Source organism: Channa argus, chromosome 22 (assembly GCF_033026475.1).
Source record: "Channa argus isolate prfri chromosome 22, Channa argus male v1.0, whole genome shotgun sequence".
Classification (NCBI taxonomy): domain Eukaryota; kingdom Metazoa; phylum Chordata; class Actinopteri; order Anabantiformes; family Channidae; genus Channa; species Channa argus.
The window spans coordinates 939,116-961,112 of NC_090218.1; the positions used below are offsets into that span (position 1 = coordinate 939,116).

At 40.5% G+C, this 21,997-nt stretch overlaps 3 protein-coding genes across 6 annotated transcripts in view; 1 reads left to right on the top strand and 2 right to left on the bottom strand.

Moving 5' to 3' along the window:
• The first annotated feature begins 760 nt into the window (after positions 1-760).
• Positions 761-5,548, top strand: gltpd2b (glycolipid transfer protein domain containing 2b). Its single transcript, XM_067491626.1, has 4 exons — positions 761-1,487; positions 2,410-2,468; positions 2,641-2,819; positions 2,941-5,548. The coding sequence occupies exons 1-4, from the start codon at positions 1,418-1,420 to the stop codon at positions 3,560-3,562; spliced, it is 930 nt and encodes a 309-aa protein (XP_067347727.1). The 5' UTR covers positions 761-1,417; the 3' UTR covers positions 3,563-5,548.
• On the bottom strand, positions 4,994-15,285 carry atp1b2b (ATPase Na+/K+ transporting subunit beta 2b). 3 transcript variants are annotated; one of them, XM_067491627.1, is made up of 7 exons: positions 14,842-15,279; positions 10,422-10,550; positions 10,221-10,328; positions 9,776-9,981; positions 9,518-9,577; positions 8,873-8,968; positions 4,994-8,766 (listed from the first exon to the last, which is right to left on the bottom strand). In XM_067491627.1, exons 1-7 carry the CDS (start codon positions 14,930-14,932, stop codon positions 8,602-8,604), a joined length of 855 nt encoding a protein of 284 aa, XP_067347728.1. In that variant the 5' UTR covers positions 14,933-15,279; the 3' UTR covers positions 4,994-8,601. The 3 variants fall into 3 exon arrangements, with proteins under 3 accessions (XP_067347728.1, XP_067347731.1, XP_067347730.1); XM_067491630.1 differs by lacking the exon at positions 14,842-15,279 and adding an exon at positions 13,546-13,570; XM_067491629.1 differs by lacking the exon at positions 10,221-10,328 and having other exon boundaries at positions 14,842-15,285.
• A 699-nt stretch (positions 15,286-15,984) lies between these two features.
• Positions 15,985-21,997, bottom strand: part of LOC137107720 (neuronal tyrosine-phosphorylated phosphoinositide-3-kinase adapter 1) — a 28,451-nt gene continuing 22,438 nt past the window's right edge. For both annotated transcript variants that reach the window (XM_067491624.1, XM_067491623.1), the window contains 4 exons: positions 20,130-21,974; positions 19,776-20,018; positions 19,217-19,323; positions 15,985-18,661 (listed from right to left, as the gene is read on the bottom strand). In XM_067491624.1, the coding sequence (XP_067347725.1) occupies positions 18,230-18,661; positions 19,217-19,323; positions 19,776-20,018; positions 20,130-21,974 (2,627 nt within the window). In that variant the 3' untranslated portion in view covers positions 15,985-18,229. The remainder of the gene's footprint in view (positions 18,662-19,216; positions 19,324-19,775; positions 20,019-20,129; positions 21,975-21,997) is intronic.

Consider the following 21,997-nt stretch of genomic DNA (forward strand, 5'->3'; position numbering starts at 1 on the left):
AACAAGTACCTAAGAAAGAACTTTATATCAAAATGTAGGTTATTCCAGACTGTTTATTCAGAGACTACTGGTTGTGAAGAGTCTGACAATTCAGCTTCTTTGAAAAGGTCAAATATTTTCACAACGCTTCAGTTGCTACCTCTTTCAAAATGAATCATCCATTGGTTGCACAAAAGAAAAGCCCCATGACTGTCCCCCTCAAGCTAAATAATGAATGCCCCTGTTTTCTCTCTTTTCCCGCTCATCCACTGAAAAATACCATTGTTAAGTCTCTGTTAACAAGCACACATGTAGCCCGGCCTTAAGTGTAGAGTTCAATGTCTGTCTGCAAATCCACTGATAGAAACCAATAACCAGATTGGCCATTATTATCACCTCTGATAGAGATAATAATGGGAACGGCCATCAGTCTTCTTGTTTTAAAGTTGTAAATGACTAAATAAAGGTAAAATATTAATCACTTATTGTAGAAGATAAATAGTTACATAAGGAAATAAAAAAATTTATATTTTTAGTTTTTACAGCTATGAGTATTTTTGTCATTTTCTCTTTCACCATCTCAGCTAGCTTTGTTAGACGGTTATTCATTGACAAACAGGTTCACTATCAGATGTCACGCAAAAACTAGATTGTAAATGAATCAAAACAAATGAATCAATACAGAGGTTTACTTCAGGTTATCACGACACAAACAAAATACTAAAGATAATACCTTTGTTTGCAACACTCATGTTTTATGTTTTACACTGATTTAAACAATGTTTGCCAAAATATGTTTCAGCACTCTGTTGTGTGGTGGTGTTCCTAAAGTTGTGTGTGAATGAGTTTAGAAGAAGTAGAGAAAGGGATGAGGGGAGGTGGTGGGGGGAGAAAAGAGGGAGCAAGTGTTTATTTCAGTTAAGGGATAATATAGCACATATCTAGAAGATGAATCTAGATGACAAGGGGTTACAAGCAGACGTGCTGTGTTATCAGCCATTGGCTGCACTGGACTGATCTCTGGACTCTCAGATTGAGCAACACAAAAAAAGACAGGAAGCTCCAAAATAAGTTAGAAACAAAGACAGGATAGAAGACTGGTGTGAATCAAAGAGAAACAAATTAAAACAAAGAAGAAAGCGTCAAGAGGCTGAGATGTAATAGGTAATGAGCGAGAATAGTAGACATAAAGTAGAGTAAAACACTCATAGAGGCTCTTTGAGGTATAATGGGCGACAAAAGTTTTTATTTTAGGTTTTGGGGAGGAGTATGAAAGATTTCAGAGGACAGGGAAGGGATCAGAGGCAGGGATCCGGTAGTAATTGTGGTGACAGCAAGTGCAAGGGGACAGACCTATGTGAGACACAGAGGAATCAAAACATAGAATACACAGAGACGGGACAGAGAGGAATTTGCAGACGCAAAACTGGACTTCAGTATGGGTATAAAGACCAAGGCTGCTGCAGCAATCTTAGTCCTGCTGTTGTTCCTCGGCTCTCTGTGGCTTCGTAAGTATTTTTGGTTTTTGAGTTTATGTGTGAATATACATACGGTATCAAGTGCACCACATGACAGCTGGGTAAACTTGTAAATTTATGGCAAAATTGATGGCACACTCTCAGGTCCAACATGTTGGCATTCTGTGCGTTGTTTCCAGACAATTCAACCTTAGTTTTCTCAGTATCAAAATGTTTTCACAGTAGAGTTCATAGTTCAGATAAGCAGATGTAAACTCAAAATTCCTGAGTGAGCTTAGCTCTAAAAAAAACCTTCAATCTTCTTTCACTGGACTCGAGATTTGTTAACTCCTCATTGCTTTTGTTGCTGTCACCAACCAAATGTTTGAATGATGTATTTAGTATATACAAGAGCAATACAACATTTGTGTTACTGGTAAAATAGACTGTTCATAACTGTAGATGAAATAAAAAGCTGACCCAAGAATTTTGACAATTTTACTGAGAAATCTAATTCTAAAGGGTTTGCTTATTTTTTCTTGACACCATGTGCAGGGTTTTTTGTAGTTTCTCTGTTGAACTGTTAATCTATACAGTCTTGTTTGGAATGCATGGTCTTAAGATCAGGAATGTGTCACATGGTGTAGTGGCAGCATAGTGGTCACACCACCTTTTGCTCGCTTTTTATGCAGTATATGAAAATAACTGTACCAAGCAATCGTTACGCTTTTTAACACTGAGGGACCATGTGGTCTCCAACTCTAGACTGGAGTAAATTGCATGATTCTTTCCATCAGACTTGAAGAGTAAACATTTTATCGTAAGTCTCAAATGCACAGAACTTTAAAAAAATGTGTGGTGGCTGAAACAGACTTGCAGAAAAGTTGAACACATCAGAAAAAATAAATCCTGCTGTTTCACTAATCAAAAACAACTTTTAAGACTTTCTACCACTGTCCCTGTCTCCCTGCAGAGGGAGGCTTGGATTACCACTGGGATCCTTGCTTGAAAGGTTATAATAAGGCAAATAAGGTAAGGACGACAAGGAAATAATTAATCAGTTCATCAGTTTTATATTTGATTCCTGAGGTTGATTATGTGGCAGATGAGCAATTTGAAGTGAATTACTGTACTTTTGCTGTCTCTGTTTCTTTGTCCTGCTTATTTTCCCTACACTCATACAACTCCATACTTCCACTGTCAGTTCAACCAGCTGTCTAACAGCAGTACTGTTGACGGTGCTGAGGGTCCGCAGGTCCTGCAGACATGCCCCGGTCAGACCTTCCAGGTGTCACTGCTGCTTTCTCATCTGCTGGCTGCACCGGCTTACACTTCTGATGTGCTGCTGAAGCCCTATCTGTCCAGCTGGGATGAGCTTGTGAAGTATGATAATCAGATAAAGCAGGAGTACAGTGAGAAACATACTGTAGATCAATTCACAGACACTAGAAAAACATCATTTATGACGGTTAGTATAAACTGAACTTCTGTGCTCTTCCTCCAGGTTTATGGATGCTCTTGGCCCGATGGTGGGACTAATATCCAAAGAGATAGAAACTAAGACCTCTATAATCCGCAATCTGGCCTTGTTGGCTGAACAGAACCCTGAAGCAGAGCTGGTTCCATTTGCAGACTCAGTAAACTCTGTGGGCACAGACCCTGGAGCAAAGAACAATTTACCTTTGTCCTCACAGCACACAGGTGCTTATCACTCTGTGCGCTCCATGATCTGGGTGGAGCTGAACCGAGGCATGGTCGACTTCCACCACCAGACAGATTCTGGATGCCGGACCCTTCTGCGCCTGCATCGTGCTTTGCTTTGGCTGAAACTCTTCCTTGAAAAGCTGGCAGAGACACCAGTGGGTGGCCGGCTCAGGAACCCGTCGGAACTGTGTCGCGAGGCCTACCAAACCACGCTCTCGAAGCACCATACCTGGTTTGTGCGCAGGGCTGCTGAGCTGGCCTTCATTGCCATGCCAGAACGGGGATTTTTCTTCAGGCTGGTTTGTGTGGAGAACCAGGAAGGGCTGAGCAGAGTGCTGAATAGAGTGGCTCAGTCCATCGGAGAGGTTTATGACAGGACAGAGAAAGCACTGGAGCAAAATGGCATGCTGGACTTGCCATAGAAAGGGCACACTCAGATTGGACACACACTGTCTATTGCTGTTATATGACGTTCTGGACTGTCAGCAGGAATCTAGGGCACAGGAATTACTATTTGAGCCGATGTGATTGGTTTTACATGCTACCTCAAAACGATAGAATTACAGTCTTTGTGCCTCTAAATTCCGGGACCTATCTGTCCTGATTAAGGAGTTAAAAAACACAAATCATTGTAAGCTTAAAAACAGGACTAAATTATGTTTCAAAGTAACTGTAGTATGTGTGGGGAGGAGTAATATTTTTACTATGGAGGTTTTGGTATTGTTTTCAGAATTAATATATGTGTGTGTGTGTGTGTGTGTGTGTGTGTGTGTGTGAGAGAGAGAGAGCTAGGGGGGGGACTGTGTTCTAACCTATGTTCTAGCATAGTCTAGCAATGTGATAACTTTAATGTCTAGTTGTGTAATGTTATCCACAGTCCAGCACGGGTTCATGCACTCTGCTACTTGCTAATCTTCACTTCCCTTCTATCACAGCGCACATAATCTGCTCTGGCTAACCCTCTTACCTGGACATATTTTGTGACATTGACTCTTTAGCAGTAGGAACGAGCTTTTCAAAGAGATCCCTCATAATATTTCTGTGTAAGGATATATTTAAGTCTTAAGCTGCAAAATTATAAAATATCATAGTTACAGAATGCTAACGAATTACAGATTATTTAGGATTATTATATACTGATTGTGTTTTACAAAGAGAAAATAATGACCATTAACTGCACTTCTCTTTATCATACTGTTTAAACATACAAATACCTTTAATGCAATGTAACCCTGGCTCTGTCCCTTTTTCTGCACTCTGCATTCCCTCTTTCTGAGGAGGACACCGTGAAGAAACGAGAGACAAGTTTAAAGCCTGAGACCACAGAGTGATCAGGAGACAGTAGCTGCTTTAAGGTCAACAAGCGGAAGCAGACTTCAGTTGTAATCTTGTCACGCAGTTGGCAGCAGACAGTATTAAATCTCCTACACATCCACTTTGTAACTCAGTTGCAAAGATTCTCATCAGTTCACTTCAGAAATAAGCAAATAAGACAATTATGTCACAAGGCCACATAAACATCAACTCTTACATATTGTATGTTTCGCTTACTTCCATGCATGTGCAAGGCTTAATACTGGTACCCAGTGGGGCTGTAGGCAGCAAGGATTATGATGAATGAGGTTATATTAGCCTATATCCACCTAATGCTTGTTTTAATTCTTGCTGGCTTCTTTTTTGTTCCTACAAAGAGAATATTATATTTAACTACATTTTGTGTGAAAAGCCCTAATAGTTATAATGGTTATCATATGGTTATACCAGATTTTAGTGTCTGTCCATACATTTTTTTAAACTTTCCCTCCTCTAATAGATGATACCAAACAAAAAAGGAAAGATGACAGAGACAAGAATGAATTTTAAGTTTGAGTTACCTTAAATGACATTTATTTATTTCTCTATCATGGTTTGCATTAAACATGAGCAAAAATATACATACAGTAAGAGCAAAAATAAAGATCCAGAGTAGAATTATCATTCTTTTGGGTAATTTCTTTCTTTCTTTGAACTTTCTTTGCACCAGTCTCAGCTAGCAATATGAGGCTAATGAGAGGATTAAATGAGGGCATTAACGTTTGTTGAAATAATTCCTTATTTGAAACTTGACTCTGATTTGATTTGGTTGTAGTTTGCATTACAAATATTCTGGTTATTCTCTGAAAGCACAGTTCATTCTGATTTATTTCCATATTATCATGACTGCCCGTGTCCTAATTCTGACACAATAATTTAAGACACTAGAAAGGACTCAAATTACTTCACACTAAGACAAAAACCTTTCCAACCAAGCTGTTAACATTTTGCCTTTTGTTAAATGAAATCTTGAAAACCTACCAGGTAGCACCCATTGCATGATACACTAATGCATTCTTTCCTTTTTACAACAAAATATCAATAAAAATACTCTATTGTTCTGTCATGGTCACACACTGGCAAAATTGCCTAAATTGCAGTATTTTTATTTTCATTCCTCATTCTGTGTTGCTTTTGATAATAAATGTTGCACTGATTGTGTAACCTTTCAACATTATAGCCACAGAAGAAATAAATATATTGCTTCTATATTGACATCTCCACATTATCACAGACAAAATGAGATAAATGGAGATAATAGGGATATGATTCTGTGACACTGGAGGACGACACTATCTGTCCACCAGGAGGCACTGTCATGTTATGATGAAAGAAGTTCCTTTTGTGTTTATTATTATATAAGAGAGAGCCTTTGAATAGCACATGCGATTCAAACTAAGATCTGCTGCTGACAATGTGTCTGTGTGTGTGTGTGTGTGCGTGCGTGTGTGCGTGCGTGTGTGTGTGTGTGTGTGCATGCGCACCTCAAATAAACACAATTTAAACTGCGGTAAAGGTCTTTGGTTGAAGAAATCTTCATATGCACAAAAGTAAAACAAGGATGTCCAATTAAGTGATGAAGCAAAACATCTTATTTTCTCACTTGTGACTTCAAAGGGATTCACTGAAATTAATCATGAGTAAAATTTCAAATAAATGCACTGAAAAAAATAAAAAACAAATGATTGAACCTTGCTTTATCCACCTTGAAAATGAAGACAGTGCATCAAGCGTTTAGCATGAGGAGGAGGAGCGACAAAGTAGGATAAAGACGTTCAGCATGCCTGCTCTGGATTAGCAGATTAAGAGTTTACTGTAAAATTAAATAAGTGTGGCAAGAATGCCAAGGAATGATGTACATCAACTGGTCAGTTGACTCTCACAAAAAGAGTCTCAGATGACAGTTAGGACTCGTTTATTAATATCCCCTCATTTGTTGATCAGATACGTAACCGCCAATTTAGATTTGCCTTTATTTGTTTGTCAAAGCTGAATTAGATAATGAGGTCCTCTTTAGACGATTGTGATCATACTGAGAAACGCAATGCTCTGAGACAAAATATGTTATGCAGTTGAGCCAGACCCTAATATGAGTTAACAGATGCTTGTTTTCCACATTTGCTGCAATTATATGACAGGAGCAAGGTCACATTGCCACAGTTCTGTAGCTCTGCCAGGGTAATGTGCCTGAGTTTAAGTGTGAATCCATAAATATCTATAGCCAATAGGTGCATGTGTTCCTTACAAATTAGGGGGCCAATGCAGCACAGGGAAAGCAAATTAGATAAACAGCTCAGCCAGAATTTAATGAATTTAATGAATTTTAAAGTATTATGGTGGTTTTGCCTTTAGCTTGATTCATGCAATGGTGGAAAATACCCTCCCCCCAACACACACACACACGCACACATAAAAGGAAAAGTAATATATCCTATTCACTGTGCACTTTAATCTCTGGTTTTGTTGGTTACCTACAGGCCTAAAACCTCTAATGCACTAATATTTCACATAATCAAGACTATAGTAACCTTTTAAAGACGTTTTAAAGAAACTGCACAATTTAACTTCCTGAATGAAAATTTTAGAGGATGATTATAATTATGTATAATAATATTATAATTATAAATCAAACACAAATAAACTACATTCTACATTTGTCTCCTCCAATATTGTACATACATTAATGGAATTAACTCAACTTCACATAAAAAGCAGAAAAAGCACGATTCCAGTGAAGATCAATACAAAATATGATAATGGTATCTATTATTTAAAATATATATAATAGATGCAAAAACAAACAACTCTAATGATTTTTGTTTAAATCCATTAAAAACAAAGACACAGGAAAATGGCTCTTGGTTTAACTTTAGGAATAAAATTACTATTGTCACAGGGAGCACAACATTAATATGCTGTGGGGGGGGGACAATCTGCTGATTTTATGTGATATTAATAGTGTAGTTTGGGATAAAACTGTAGTCCGGGAGGAATGTTCTCTTTTGTCATCAAGCGACTGAAACCTTTGAGGACAGAATTTTGTTTTACATGCTGAACCATGACCGATCATGTACTAATCATGTGTCTCCTATCACAGTTCATTTGGCATCACTGATACGACCAACCCTAAAAACCCATGCCTGTTTTCTAAGCTCAAACAATTAATGTGATTGTTAAGTGATATAGAATAATTATCATTTAATGAATGAACGGACTCAAGCATTTATAATATATGCCACTTAATGAATATTGCACATTGCATGCAATTTCCCGACCTACAGGATGAGATGGGAACTTTGAATGGAACACACACGCAGACACACAAACACACACACGCAGACACACACACACACACACACACATTTTGACTTCTACTGTATCTCACATGTTTTTGAAACAGCTATCTTACCATATACTGTTTTTGAAACACACACCTGCTGTACACACGGTTATAAAGATTAGTGTGGTCCCTCCTGGTGATCAGTGGTTTAACATAACCTTATTTCACACTTAAAAGAGAGGTGAGACACAGGGGGCCTCCTGCTCTCATAGTACAATATAGACAATACGCACATGCAAAATGGCTTAATCTCTGCATCCATCCTTCAAGAGACACTTGAGTCTGTTGGATTATTCTTTTAAGTGCAACAAAATAGATATACTATTATGAGGTTATGATACTGTATAAATATTGTAGATATACACATTTTGTAATTTTTAGTTTGTGTATAATCTTGTGTGGAGGGATACTCTATAAGGAGACGGCAGGAGAGAAGTAGCAATAAAGTGTTGCTGATCCTTGCAAATTCTGAAAACACTTTCACATCCTTTATATCCTCTAGTTTGTCATGCAGTATAAATAGATGTCACCTCAAACTAAGTTACAGAAAACAATTTGTCCCAAAGCTCATAGACAGAAATAATGACAGGATTACCACCCTTTAATTCATGCTTCATCTCATTACATAACTGGACAATTTACCAAATCATTTGGGGTTGTAAACCTGCCTAAAGCCTGCAAAGGGTGTGAATGCTGCAATTTGTTTCTGTGTATGTGCGATGCTGCAGAGAATGAAGAAAGTAGCTTTCAGAAGGTCAAAAGTTAAACCTAAATAGAATTGATCCTCAGCTTGAATGACACTCTTCCAGCAAACTTGTCTCTTTCACTTCCACTGGGAATGTTGTTGGCGTTGATCTTGCACTCGATGTTGACATCTTCATTTTGAGTAATGTTAAGGAACTTGACGGCAACTAAAGGCTGAGAGTAGTTCACCTGCCAAATCAGATCCAGCGACATATTAAAACAAGGCCTTCAGACACATAGAACAAACAATTTGTTACTGAAAAAAAGCTTATTTTAAGTTAAGGTTCAGTCTTACCTGAGCTTTCTTGCCATAGTATGGGTAGTACATAAGGTTAAATGTGCCATTTGGAGGGAAGTATGCCAAGTCGCCAATTTTGTCACTGTCTTCTCTCTGAAAAGCGAAGAAATCACTTCATCAGCTACAGCCTGAAAAATCACATTGTTTATGTAAGAGAAGAGGAGCTGAGCCTTGTTAATCTCTTCCTTTTCTCTAAATCTCATTTCCTAACATGCCTACAATCTACTTCGGGAGTCTATTTAATGCAAAATGCCTCCTTATCTGCATAAGTATCTACCCTAGGCTACTATTATTTATGTGTAAATAGAATCTACAGTTCACATACTGTAAAGGTTTTGTCCTGTTCTTACCCATTCATCTTTGCCAACTTTGTATTTCTGAGAGTGAGCATATGAAAGGAACACAGCAGAAAAAGAAAGGGACCAGCAACATACACAGGTGGTTTGAATGACAAAATGACATGCAACACAGATATGAAAGTTGAACAACTCCAAACACAAACATGAATGGAAAATGGAGATGAGTGACAGGTGGCATATGCATTGCAATATTGCAGATGCGAGTGAGGCAGAGTGAGGCTATGAATGGGCTGAAATCCAAATTGTTATGTTAAGCCTTTCACTGAGAAAGACAAAAGATTACCTTTGCACCACAGGTGACATATGGAGCCTGTCCATCATTTCCTGGCCGCATCCCAATAACCTGGTGAGACAAACAGACACCAGACTTCCAGCATCTTTTCCATTTCACTCTTATGTAAAAAAAAACAAAGTAATGTTTAAAATTTCTATAAGATGTGACTAAAAATTATAAAGGTATCAAATGACAAGCAGTCTTGTTATCTCAGTCAATCCATGTCTCCTAGCAACAGCAGCATCCATTTTCCTTCCTCTTTCATACCCGATTCAGCTTGATGATGATGCATGGTTTGCCAATTTGGTATCCATAGAAACGATCTTCAAGTCCAGAGCAGTCCTGCAGTATGGTGCGGTTGAACTGACAGGATCGCTTTGGGTTGTTCTTCACATCGCCGCTGTCATCCTGCACAAAGTACTGGTCTGGGGTGCACTCGTGATTTTTCTGGGCCTGGATGGTATTGTTGTAGGCTGCAACGGACAGGAAAAAGCGGGGAGGGAGGTGCAGTGTTCTGTTTTTTTTTTGTTTTTTTTTGGCTTTGGAGTTCTGAGACAACAATAACCCAAATGCACAGCAACCGTGTACCCGCTAACTGTAGAGATCCTTTGTCTTATTTGCAGTTCATTACAATTTAAAATAATTCATTATGGATCACTGGATAATCCAAGGCAATAAAGCCTTCTGCATCACTGCTGAGAGGCAGACTTACGTGTCAGGAACTTTTCCAGGACTTCAGTATACATGTCCCAGCTCTCAGTGTTTTTGAGTGTATAGACAATCTCAAAAGTCTCATCTGCTTTGGGTCTGATCACCATGCCTGTGAGTGACACAAACACCTGGGGCTTCAGGACAGTGAAGCACAAACCGTGGCCTGTGTTCATGTAGTTAGCATTTTAACTAGTTACTGCACCTGGTGTGGCAAGCCTGTCTTGCCAGGTTGGTTTGTGGTCGTCCAGGGTTTGCAGCATGACATACATGGTCAGGGCAAACAAGCCAGCCAGGAAGATGTAGAAAACTAAATAGAAGAGAAGGATAAGACCTGCACACAAAGAGAGGAGGAAGTTATGTCAACTGTGTGTATTAAAAAAGTGTAAGTAGCCCTGCAACTTTAATAAAAAAGTTGCCATACAAATGGAATAAATCAAGCAAACATTTGTATTTCATGTCACACTTCACAGACCACTACTACTGGAAAAAGCATAAATTAACTGTGTCAGACTAATCCTGAACATGGCTCAATATGTTTATATTATGAAGTATCTAACTACACCTGCACTTAGATGGATTATAACAGAATGTGCCTGCTAGGTCCTTTCAGTAATATATTCATCCATCTACAGTATGATTAACTAACTAGTCCCTTTGGCTAAATTCACCAAGTTATACTGTAGCTGGTGTTCCGCACATTTTTGGCTGAAGTGTCATGATGCACACCTTACTTTTTTTTTTATTCCTGTCCTTTTCCACCCCCAGATCACAGTTTCACAAATGTACAATATTTAGTGAGCCTCACAGACACACGCAAACAAACTCAGTCAATTTCAACCCCACCTGGCTGGTTTGATCTGAGACTACCACACCTGTGTGGAGTTGATCATTGCTCCCAGTTGCATATAAGTCCAGTGCTGGCGGTCAGTTGATGCTGAAAAGTTAAATATCTACATTATGTTTGCTTGGTTTGTAATGTAGATGCCTTTGCCTTGTTTACGGGTTGTGAGTGCCTGTCAGGCAATTAACTTATTCTCTGATCACATCCAGGTTTTTACAGCCTCAAATGCTATGCACGTTAAGACTTCACTGACTTCACTAAATTTCATGCATTGAATTTGATGTGAAGAGGGTCTCAGCTCTACCCTGTATTTAAACATGCTTATCTTTACATGTTGCTTGAAAGATATACAGTATGAGCAGTCTTTAATGTTTTATGGTGCATTATTTTAAAAACTTTGCAATGATTACTGTTTTCAGACTGTGTTTCACAGTACACTGGTTGAGCTGCTGTGGCTTTGCATTACCGTGAAAGATTTTAATTTTTTCATGAAAGGCATAACTAACATCTGCAACTTCAAGTAAATAAGATCCATTTAATATCTGCTGTAATTCATGAACAATATTAAGTATAAATAATCACATCTAAAGTGATAACAACATAATTTTATTTGAATTAAATGCTGCTGCTGCTCTGCTGTAATGAAATTTGTACACAGGAGGCCAGTTAATACTCATTAAACTACAGCCACCTCATCTGCAACATCTGCCTCTGTCTTTCACACCTACACATGAACAGTTGTTGATTAGATACTTAAAAAATCTAAAATGGAATTACTTCCAATAATGTAAGGACAAAACATTATATTTACTGTATGTAAATGCTTGCTATATTCACATTCTTTCACAAGCTTGGAACAGTGTGAATTAAGCCAAGATTGAATGGCTTGAATGACCAATTTCCTTACAGTTATGCTGTACATATAGCATGAGGAACAAGGACAGAAGGGATACAGAAAGATGGCGAAAAAGTACCTCAAGGTCTATTCCATGAGTATGAGAAAAAGCTAGTAATGTAATAATTTTGCAATAGACAAAGGGAAAGGCTGCAACTAATGATTGTTTATCATTGAATCTGTTTTTTTTTTAGAGAGACATGGATTTTTGTATTTTTTACTTTACAAATGGCTACCTATAAATCAGACTGTCAGTCAATATGATTAGACACTGACTAAATGTTTCCAACTTGGGTTCAGCTGCTTGTTCCCATACAATGTACATAGAGAGCAGGAACACATTAATAGCATTTTCTATGACACATTACCCATTTTAAGCCTCAACACCTGAGGCATGTACTGGGTAGCAGCTGACCCTGTGCCTTAGCTGGATGCCCCCCAGCGTGAAGCTCACTAACTCTGTCAGCAGACTCAGTGCTGCATCTGCCTCCCCACACAGCCATGTTTAGAGAAATCCATAACAAAATGTCAATGAAAAGCTGCTTCACGGGGTGCTCACACAGGGATATTGTGATGATTTACAGCTTTTTTTAAAATAGAATTGTTTAAAATGTATGAATGGTTTAGTAAGATTTTATTAAGCAGGCCATCTGAAGCATGGAAAAACCCAAGCTGAGTCATTAAAAATAAATAAAAAATAAATAAAATAAAAGATACAGAGTCAAGCTCCGGGCCTTGTACCAAGCCGGAGGCACTACATTGAGTGAGTGTTTTTGTTTTTCTCTGTCATCCAGAGGGAACGTTGTGCTAACCACAAATATGACACCACCCAGGGGATGGTGGATATGCACATTTGCATAGAGTTTCAAGCATGCGGGCAGGGTGGCTTTCCCCCAGCAAGGAGAGTGTTAGGTTTACACGCTGCCTTCTCAGGTCATGCTGATGATGGACCGTCTCTTTTTTCAGTTGGTTTTGTTCGCAGATGGCAGTTGAAAGCAAAGAACAAAAGGACAGGGTGGGATGGTTCAGCATCCTGTTCTTTCTTTTGTGAGAATGGCAGGAGGTGTCTCTTTTCATTGAGATTTATTTAGGAGGTAATGCTGTTCAATTGCTTTATAAACTGGTGATCAAACAGACCTCTGAACCTAAAATGAAAAGGTCTGGAGAGATAATGGATTGCTTTGAGCTGTCGGTCTTTTGCTGTCAAACTAGCCATTATCTTGTATATAATGTGCAATCTTATAGAATAAACCGCATCACAATTGTTTCCCTATTAGGCCCATTAAGACGCCTTCACCATCTCACAATGGGCGCCTTTTGTTGTTTTTGGAAGTGGGAGGTACAGAACACTTAATTAGTCCTATTTTAAATAGAACTAGTTGTTGACCATGTTTGGCTGTGTCAGCTGGTGGCAATGTAACATCAAAATTGCAGGACTGTTCTATTTTATCAAGCCTATTTCCATATGATTACAGCTTTTTACACAAAGCAGGCCACACAAGGAAGTGTTCTGTGTTTCATCCTCAAAGAAACCTTTGATCTAAGGCTCAAAATGCACATTATACTGCATAACCTAGGATGTTTCCTTGCCTTTTCTCTCGGTTCATGTTGAAATAGGTTGGTAAAGGAAATAGCTCGATGGCCTGTGGATAGAATTGTACAGTCAAACAATTGGATTTAGTTGTACAGTACAAAGAGTGTATGAATCAATGAGGTGATCAGGTGAAAACCAAGTTTAGCAGACCTCCATGAAATGGCTAACTACAAAAATATCCTAATTAACAAGCCTAAAAGAGCACAGCTTAAAAAGGCCACCAGATCTTAAAGCACTTGGGACTCACTGAGCTGGATTAAGTAGTACAATGTGGCAGGATTCAAGCAAAGAAAGCTATGTTAAGTTGTTGCTGCACAAACAGTACAATGTCCATTCATAGAACATTACATCACCCAAATGAATTTTTAAGTAATTTTAAATAAACCAAGCATTATTGCAACCACAAACACTGATCTTTAATGTTGCCACAAAGACAAAAAGATTAAAAATATCCCAAATTCCTGAAAGTGGTCTACTTTGTGAGAGCGTCCTGAAATGATACCTTCACCATCGACCAATGAAAGACTGAGATAAGGATTAAAGCCCTCAGAGGTTTACACACACTAGGATGGGTTGGGTTGGAGGTGATACAAATAGCATTTGGCCCTGGGCTTTACCCAGATTAAAATGTTCCAATGTCATTAGAACAGCGCCATATGTGCGCTGACATTTTACAAATCTTTGAAATAGTTACAGGCTAGTGTTATAGCAGGAAGGAGGACAGTATATCCCAATGTTACTGAGATAGAGGCTGGAATAAGATCTTCAGAATCCAATCTCAATCAAAAATACACTAAATGCCCTGTAAACCAGTTCCTGCTTAACTTCAGTGGCCATCTTCTTAGAAAAAAAAAAAATCTTCCATGCATCTGAATTCAAATTAAAGCTTCTTAAAGCACACAGAACCTGATGATATTCACTTTGCAACAGACCAGCACCAGTTTCAGCAACGTTGCAGTCATCTGGCAATTTAAAATGCACAAAATGATCATACGTCTCCACCCTTATGTTGAGCGCATTGCGCAGCGATAGCAGTGCCATAAATTAATAAATAAAAAGGAAATTAGGCAGGAGCCTTTCTTTCTGATTTCAGCACCAGACTGTAGTGGACAGCGACAGCCATTACCTCAACACTGAGAGGAAATAAATCGCTGAAACTACTGCAGCCAAGGTGACATTTGCATCACAGTTTTACATAGTAACTTCCAACGGAGTCCCTTCATTCAGTGAAAGCCTAAAAGCCAAGGGAGGTTGTTTGCTGCATTGCTGTAGCTGGATGGGGATCTACTTACCCCAGCTGCTCGCCGTCCTGCCGAGAAACTCCCTCGTCCTTGGGTTCCATATAAACTCCTTCCATTCGCCTTTTTCTCCCTCCTTTGCCATTTTATCATAAACGTTTGGACCTCTAATAAATGCCCCCTAATGAACCAAACACCGGGTTGAAACAATTACCGAAAGAGCAGAGACACACACAGACAGAGAGAGAGCCCTTCTGCGCCGACGTGCGTACGTGAACAAGCGAAGCAGTTAAATAGGACTGCTATTAAAAACCCGCACAAACGAAGAAAATTGAAGTAAAAACACTACGATATCTTATGTAATAGGAGGATAGTGTATAGACGTAGCAGTGCTACACTCCGCGCAAACCTAGTAACTGCCCGCCCCCCCAGCTCTTGTCTGCATGCCGCAGAGTTTTGATGAGTGGTGCAGAAATCTATTGATACTGCGGTAAAGCACTCTCTCCGCCTCTCTCTACAAGCCCCCGCCCCCCAACCTCATGCTGTAACACCGGCAAAAAGGCTCCCGCCTCCTCTACCCTCTGGCCAATCACTTGCACCACATCCTGTCTCCTTTCAGCCCCGGCGCATGAATGACAGGCCTGTCAGCAAATCGTTCAGTGGCTAAGGGTACCCTTTACAGGCTCTAGAGCCATATCGTCACGTCCCTAAAGAAAAATACCCCTAAAACAACTCTAAATTGTCTCTGTTATTAGTAATGTGCTTAATTATGTGTATTGAAAACAGAATCACTTTCCATCTGACTTCTATGATTATAAGTGGGCTATATTATATATTTCCTAATCTAGATATCACATCATTTTTGCAATTGGTCAGCGTGAAGTTACAGGTTTCACTGCAGGTGCATATTATAGCCCATGGTCTTTGCTGTTATGGGGCTCATTTCTGCCCATTCCACTTTTTGCTAGAAGTAACAATTTCACAGTTGTTCAAAATCAAACTGTGGAGGCTATTAAAAGTCTTTTGCTGTAATAAGGAAAAGCCTCACAAGAGTGAAAATAGCGCCCCCACTTGGATATAGGAAGGTGTTGGAACACCAGCTGCAGAAATGCAGTGGGAACACAATGTCCACTTTTCACCATCTCCACTGTTCAACAGCATGAGTCATGAAAACATGCGAGATCTCCGTTTGTTGTGTAAAGTTCATTATATAAAATTTATTTTAATGACAATATCAATGCAAATATAGCACTACAGTGAATTCCAAGGTACACCGTATCTTACCATATCAATATAGTATGGCACTCGTATAATGGCCACTGTTTTAGTAGACACACAAAACCAACAGTTTCTGTAAACTATTTTGGAAATGATAGCTGGGGTTCCTTATCAATCTGTGAAAAGGAATTATGGTAAGGTCATTACTTGGTATCTGAAATTAAATTGGGCACATTAGTATCATTAGAACATCTTCAGTGTTAGAAATCTCTTCATGCATTGCACTTGCCCATCTCCTTCATCCTGACCTGTGTTTGATTTAAAATGGACTCAGTAAGCTTAAAACCCTTGGCCCTCAAACACGAGCAGGAGGAACTAACACAAAAGGCCAAGCAGTGACTCTCAAATATTTAGGTCTTCTTTTCACTGTGTACTGTACTGTACAGTTTGGTGCTAACTATCAAAAACAACAACAACCAAGAGACATTCAAGTGCCTTAATACTTTACAGAAGGGCTCACTCTTCAAAGTACAAACTTCAATTCACATGGATCTCAGAAATAAAATATGTAACAATAACCACTATATTAATAATGTTTCTCATGGTAACACCATGTATTTGAATGAACAACACCAGTAGTTCAAGATAGCAGCAAAGTATTCAAAATGTCAAGACAGCCAGTCATTGCAATCTGTACACAAATAAAAATTAATGTAGAAAAAATGTAAAATAAAACAAAACACAGCTTAAAGGGAGGCTTGCATAAATTCAAATAAACAAATGTTGGACCATGCCTTTCTTTAGAGGGCTGACTGTTTATTAGTACAACTATGATTAATGCATGGACTGGCTGCAGCTGATAAAGTACTTAATTCTTTTAGAAAAAACAAGTGAACAAAGTTATGTTTTTACAGTATATGCTACATAATATGTATTGATTACAAGTATGAAAATGGAAATATTTGCTACATTTTCAATATAGCTTTACATATCTATGTACACTACATTAGGGTTAAATTTTTCTAAGCGAATACCGTGATTTGTGCAGATTGTTCCAGCATTCTGTTTAGAGGTGATCAATGCTCACAGTCTTATCAGTTGCACCATGTTGTACAGTCTGTGTTGATGGGTGTCAGTGCTTTATTTTCTGTGTGGTGGAACAATCACTGATGTGCAAACTGTGGGTAAGCATGAATGATGAAGCTGTTGTACCAGTTGTATACGGTATATACACAGTATTTGACTGGACTGCACAGTATGTGCCATCTGTCACGTCACCTTTTCGATGATACCCCAAGCAACATATTAACTGCTTTATACAACCACATGATATTATCATAGTGAAGATCTGCTGTATGTAAAAGTCTAACATGATCATCTACACATATTTTTTACAGTACTTTATGTCTATTGTGACATGCAGAGAATGACACAGTAAATATGACTTATTCAAGTCTTAGATATGTATGTTAGGCTAGTTGACACAAGTTTTAATTATGTTTCTCCAACAATGGGAGCATATTGCTATAAAATTGCAGAAACTTTGACAAAGTAAATAGATTTACATTACAAATATGCAAACAGATACAGTAGGTAGCTTTTACTCCTCAGTGATGATTATTTGCATCCACAATGACAACCTATTGATACCAGGACATCTCATATGCAATAACTTATCAATGAGTCTTGTCTTTTTCATCCATAAAGTTGTTTCTTTGTGTGATGGGCATGATGTCTCAAGTAGTCAGGAGGAAATTTGGCAACACCAATTTCAGAAAACAGCCCAGCCATTATTGTTTAGTTGGTGTCTTCATTTTGTAGCAATGCTACTGGTGTTTTGTGGCAAAAATCATTGGCAATTGTAGAACACATCAACATTTGTACAGAGCCAGTACAAATCAACTGGGTAAGAAATTAGTCTGATTGAAATACCTCTTTCTCTTCACCTCATTTTATCTGTTGTTTTTTTCCAAACTTCAGTCACCAATAACTAGTATTACTGTTCTCAGATCAGTTTATAACACAATAAGAGTTCTAGCAAACGCTTCTTCTTTGTCCATAATCCTTTAATCCCTTTGGCAATTATATCACCACAAACTGTTATAATGTTCCATTCATTGAACCCATTTTAACTCTCATCTCATATTAATTGTTCAACCATCTTCAGTTGATTTGTGTGTTTTGTGTCTCTTCAGTGCTGTCCTCACTAGCCCATCTTTTCACCTCAGATAGCTGTGTCCCATACGACAGCCTGTGGCCTCTGGCAGGGTGGCGTGCCAGTCTTACGAGGCTCAGGTGTCCGTCTCCAGCTAGGGAGGATGGGCATGCTGTCCTGCTTGTACAGACTTTTGTCAGGGCGCCTGTGGGCCTTGATCTCTTTACACAGGCAACGTTTACGCTCGATGACTTCCAGCAGCTTGCCGTCTCTCTGAGTCTGCGTTGTGGATGGGGTGGTGCCTTCCATGACAGGAGGCTGCCCCTGTGCCAGCTGGGCAAGCTGCTGGAACTGCAACTGTAGGTGGTGCTGTTGCTGAAGCTGCTGGAGCTGCTGCTTTAACTGTAGCTGCTGCTGGTGGAGCTGAAGCTGCTGCTGCTGCCGAGACACATTGGGACTGCTGGGACTGCAGGGCACTTGAGGATGGGCGAGACTATGCAGCTGAACACAATGGACAAAGTCATGTCAGTGAACTTGTGAGCTGTTTCATAATAATAAAGTAAGTACATTTCTAAATAACCTGAAAAGATAACTGGCTCGCTGCTCTCAGTCGCAGTACATGTTGTGAACAAAAATACAGTTCCTCTGGACAGCCACCAGACTGCAGCACTGCTTCATCTATTACACGTTGAGGGAGGGTCAACCAGACACATGCTAACAGTCTCTGCAGCACACTCAAACTGCGTCAGCACTTGCTATGCAGCCAGAATCTGGGCAAAATGTGCTGTTAAAACACTGCAGCTCATCTCTCCAAAACACAGTACAGCATGTTCCCTCATCCAATATACTCTCTTTTTACTGATTACATATTAGTCTACGTCATGTTCAGGCCAGAACCTTATTTTGCTCAGTGGGCATATTAGTCAGCTATAAATAGATCTGTTGGAGCACAGTCTCTACAAGGAGAGGAATTAATAATGTTCATTCCTAAACCTAGCATGAATGAAGTTAATTAAGTTTATAGTTATAAGGCTGGGTATTATACTGTGTATTCACCTGATTCAGGGCTTCCCGTGCTGGTAGACTGCTCTGTCTCTGGACATCTCCTCCACCCACCTGTCTCACTCCAGCAGCAGAGGAGGAGTGACCCAGCCGCCCCACTTCTGTAAAGAAACAAGCATTACACCTTTTGCCTGCTGGAATATAACTTTTCATTTTTACAGAGAGCTGTAAATGTCTAGCTAAGCTCATGTAAGCTGAGACAGAGCCTCTAAACACTGTGGGCTTGCATTTTCTTTTAAGCTACAAGACAATTCTAAAATACCCTTATAGTTGTAAACAGATAATTAGAAAAAACATTTTAATTAATGTGAGAGAGGTGATATACTTGGGTATAAGCACTGGTGTTACACACGTTACATGTTTATCACAATAGACACTGAAAACACCAAGTAATGGTAACAGAGCTCTTAAATGTGTGTGTGCAGGAAAGTGGTCCTGTTTATCGGGCAACTCTTTTAATGGACCTACATCAAGCCTCTGAGTACAGACTCTGAGAATAACAATGGGACACAGAGATTCAAGGCTGCTTCAGTTCAGGAGGATGTTTGCCTACCTCCATTACGACAGGCAGGAAAAGTCTGGCAGGGAAGAGGCAGCCCTACTCTGGGTAGGGCTCTGAATCCTGTGCTGCTATCCACACCAGCCAAGGACTCACTGTGACCAAGGGCCCTGCTGGTGGCACCACTGAAGTGTACTGGGATGCCTGAGTGGCCTCCACGAGACCCCATCCCAAGCTCCTCTTTATCCATCCTTAACAGAGCATCAGCACTGCCATTCCAAGCACGCCCTTCATCCTCTGAAACCAGAATTGAACAGATTGAATATTTCGAAGATTTAAGCAAAATCTACAAAAGCTGGATTTTGGATACAGCAGCTTCACTCTGTATTAAAATGACCTCTGACTTACTCTCGTTCTCTCTGCTGCCATGGCTGAAGGACAATTTCCTCTGCATAGGCCAGTAAGACCCCTCATCTGCAGCTAAGCTGGCACTGCTGTCCCAGGGCATGAAGCCAACCTTTGACTGGAAGGACGCAGACCCTCCATTACTCTTAGATGCCCCCTCACCTACACCAGTAAGACTTGAGGGTTGTTGCAGAGAAGGAGTCTGAGAGCTTCCTCTCAAGCTTTCGTAAGCCGGCGGTCTCCGGAAGCCACCGGACGGGTAGGTCCACAGCAGGGGGCTGTCTGAGGAGGGAGGCTTGTATGCTGGCAGGCCATGAGGAGTATGAGAGCGCAGATTTGGTCGAGAATGAGGACGCTGGGATGAGAATAACGGCGTAGGGGTTGAGCTGGTGCTGCCTTGAGATGTCTGGCTGATAGTGGCCACAGTGCTATCCAGTTGTAAGGAGTGTGGGCCGCTTTCCCTATCCCGATCCGTTCCTCTGTCTCTGTCTCTGTCTCTGTCCCTGTCTCTGTCTCTGTCTCTGTCCCTGTCCTTTTCCCTATCCCTATCTCTGTCTCTTTCTCTGTCCTTGTCTTTCTCCTTGTCTCTATCTCTCTCCCTGTCCCTGTCTCTAGCCCTATCCCTCTCTCTTTCACGGTCCCTGTCCCTATCCTTGTCTCTGTCCTTGTCCCTGTCCCTATCCCTCTCTCCTTTATCGGACTTCAAAAGGAAGCTAACAGATTTGCCTTCCTTCCCTGTACTTGAGGTTTGAGTCTGGACTGTGGCCTGGTTTGAAGTCTGAGAGCTGCTCTTAGTTGGAGCAGGTGAGTCTCCTCTCTCGGGCTTGCGATAGTGATGGTAGTGTGAGGGTCGATGGTGGGGGTGGTGGTGGTGATGGGAGAAAGGTGAGGTAGATTTGGAGGAAGGAGGCAGAGGTGTGGAGTGACTCCTGGCCCTCAATCCAGGAGCAGGGCCTAATTGTGTCTCTCTGCTGTGTTTGTCCTGCTGGGTTGTACTTCCTCCCGATGACTCCTTGGAGCCTGACATGGATACAGGGACATTAGAAGAAGTTGTGGAGGAAGTGCTGGCTTGAGTTGTCACACTGGATGTTTGAGTTCCCATCTTAATAGAAGCAGACGTCTTGTTTTGCACCCCAACCCCACTGGAGGCTGCCGCAGGCTGAGGGAAGGCAAGCAGTGGAGGTCGATGCTGTAAAAGATTCGGGAAAGGGGCAGGAATTTTTGTATTGGCTTCAGGTTCAGATTTGCTTCCTTGCAGCAAGTAGGGAGTTGGAGCACGTGGAGTGTGTGGACTGGTGGAGAGAACCTGGGGGATAGGCGTGGAGGATGCAGACGAAGGCAGAGGAGAAGAATGAGAGATTGACACGGTAGCTTTGGGTTTTGAGTAAGAAGGAGAAGAAGAAGAGGGGCGTGGCAAAGAGGAGGAGCTGCTGGAGGAGGAGGGGGTCACATGGAAGTGTTTAGAGGATTTCAGTTTCTCGTGTTTGGGAGGCAGATGTCTTTGGGACTCTCTGTCCTCTTGCAGCGGATATTTCATCTCCTCATAAATGGCCTCACTTTGGTCCGAGTCAGAGTCAGGTGTGGTAGCCACAGGGGTGACAGGGTGGGGGGTGGCTGTCTGGCTATCTCTGGTGAACACTTGGCCCACCATCTCAATATAGACTGGCTCATCTTCCCCGTCTCCTGTCTGAATCTGAGAGTCTGCTGCCTGGAAAGGCAGCGATGTGACAGAAGGAGGCACACGTGGAGGAAAAGGGTCAAAGGAAAGCTGGGTGCTGGGACTTCTCTTGGGTTTTAAAGGGGGCACCTTCTTTGCTCCGATATCTCCAGAGTCAGATTTCTTCATGGCTGTATGAGGGGAAAAATAGAAG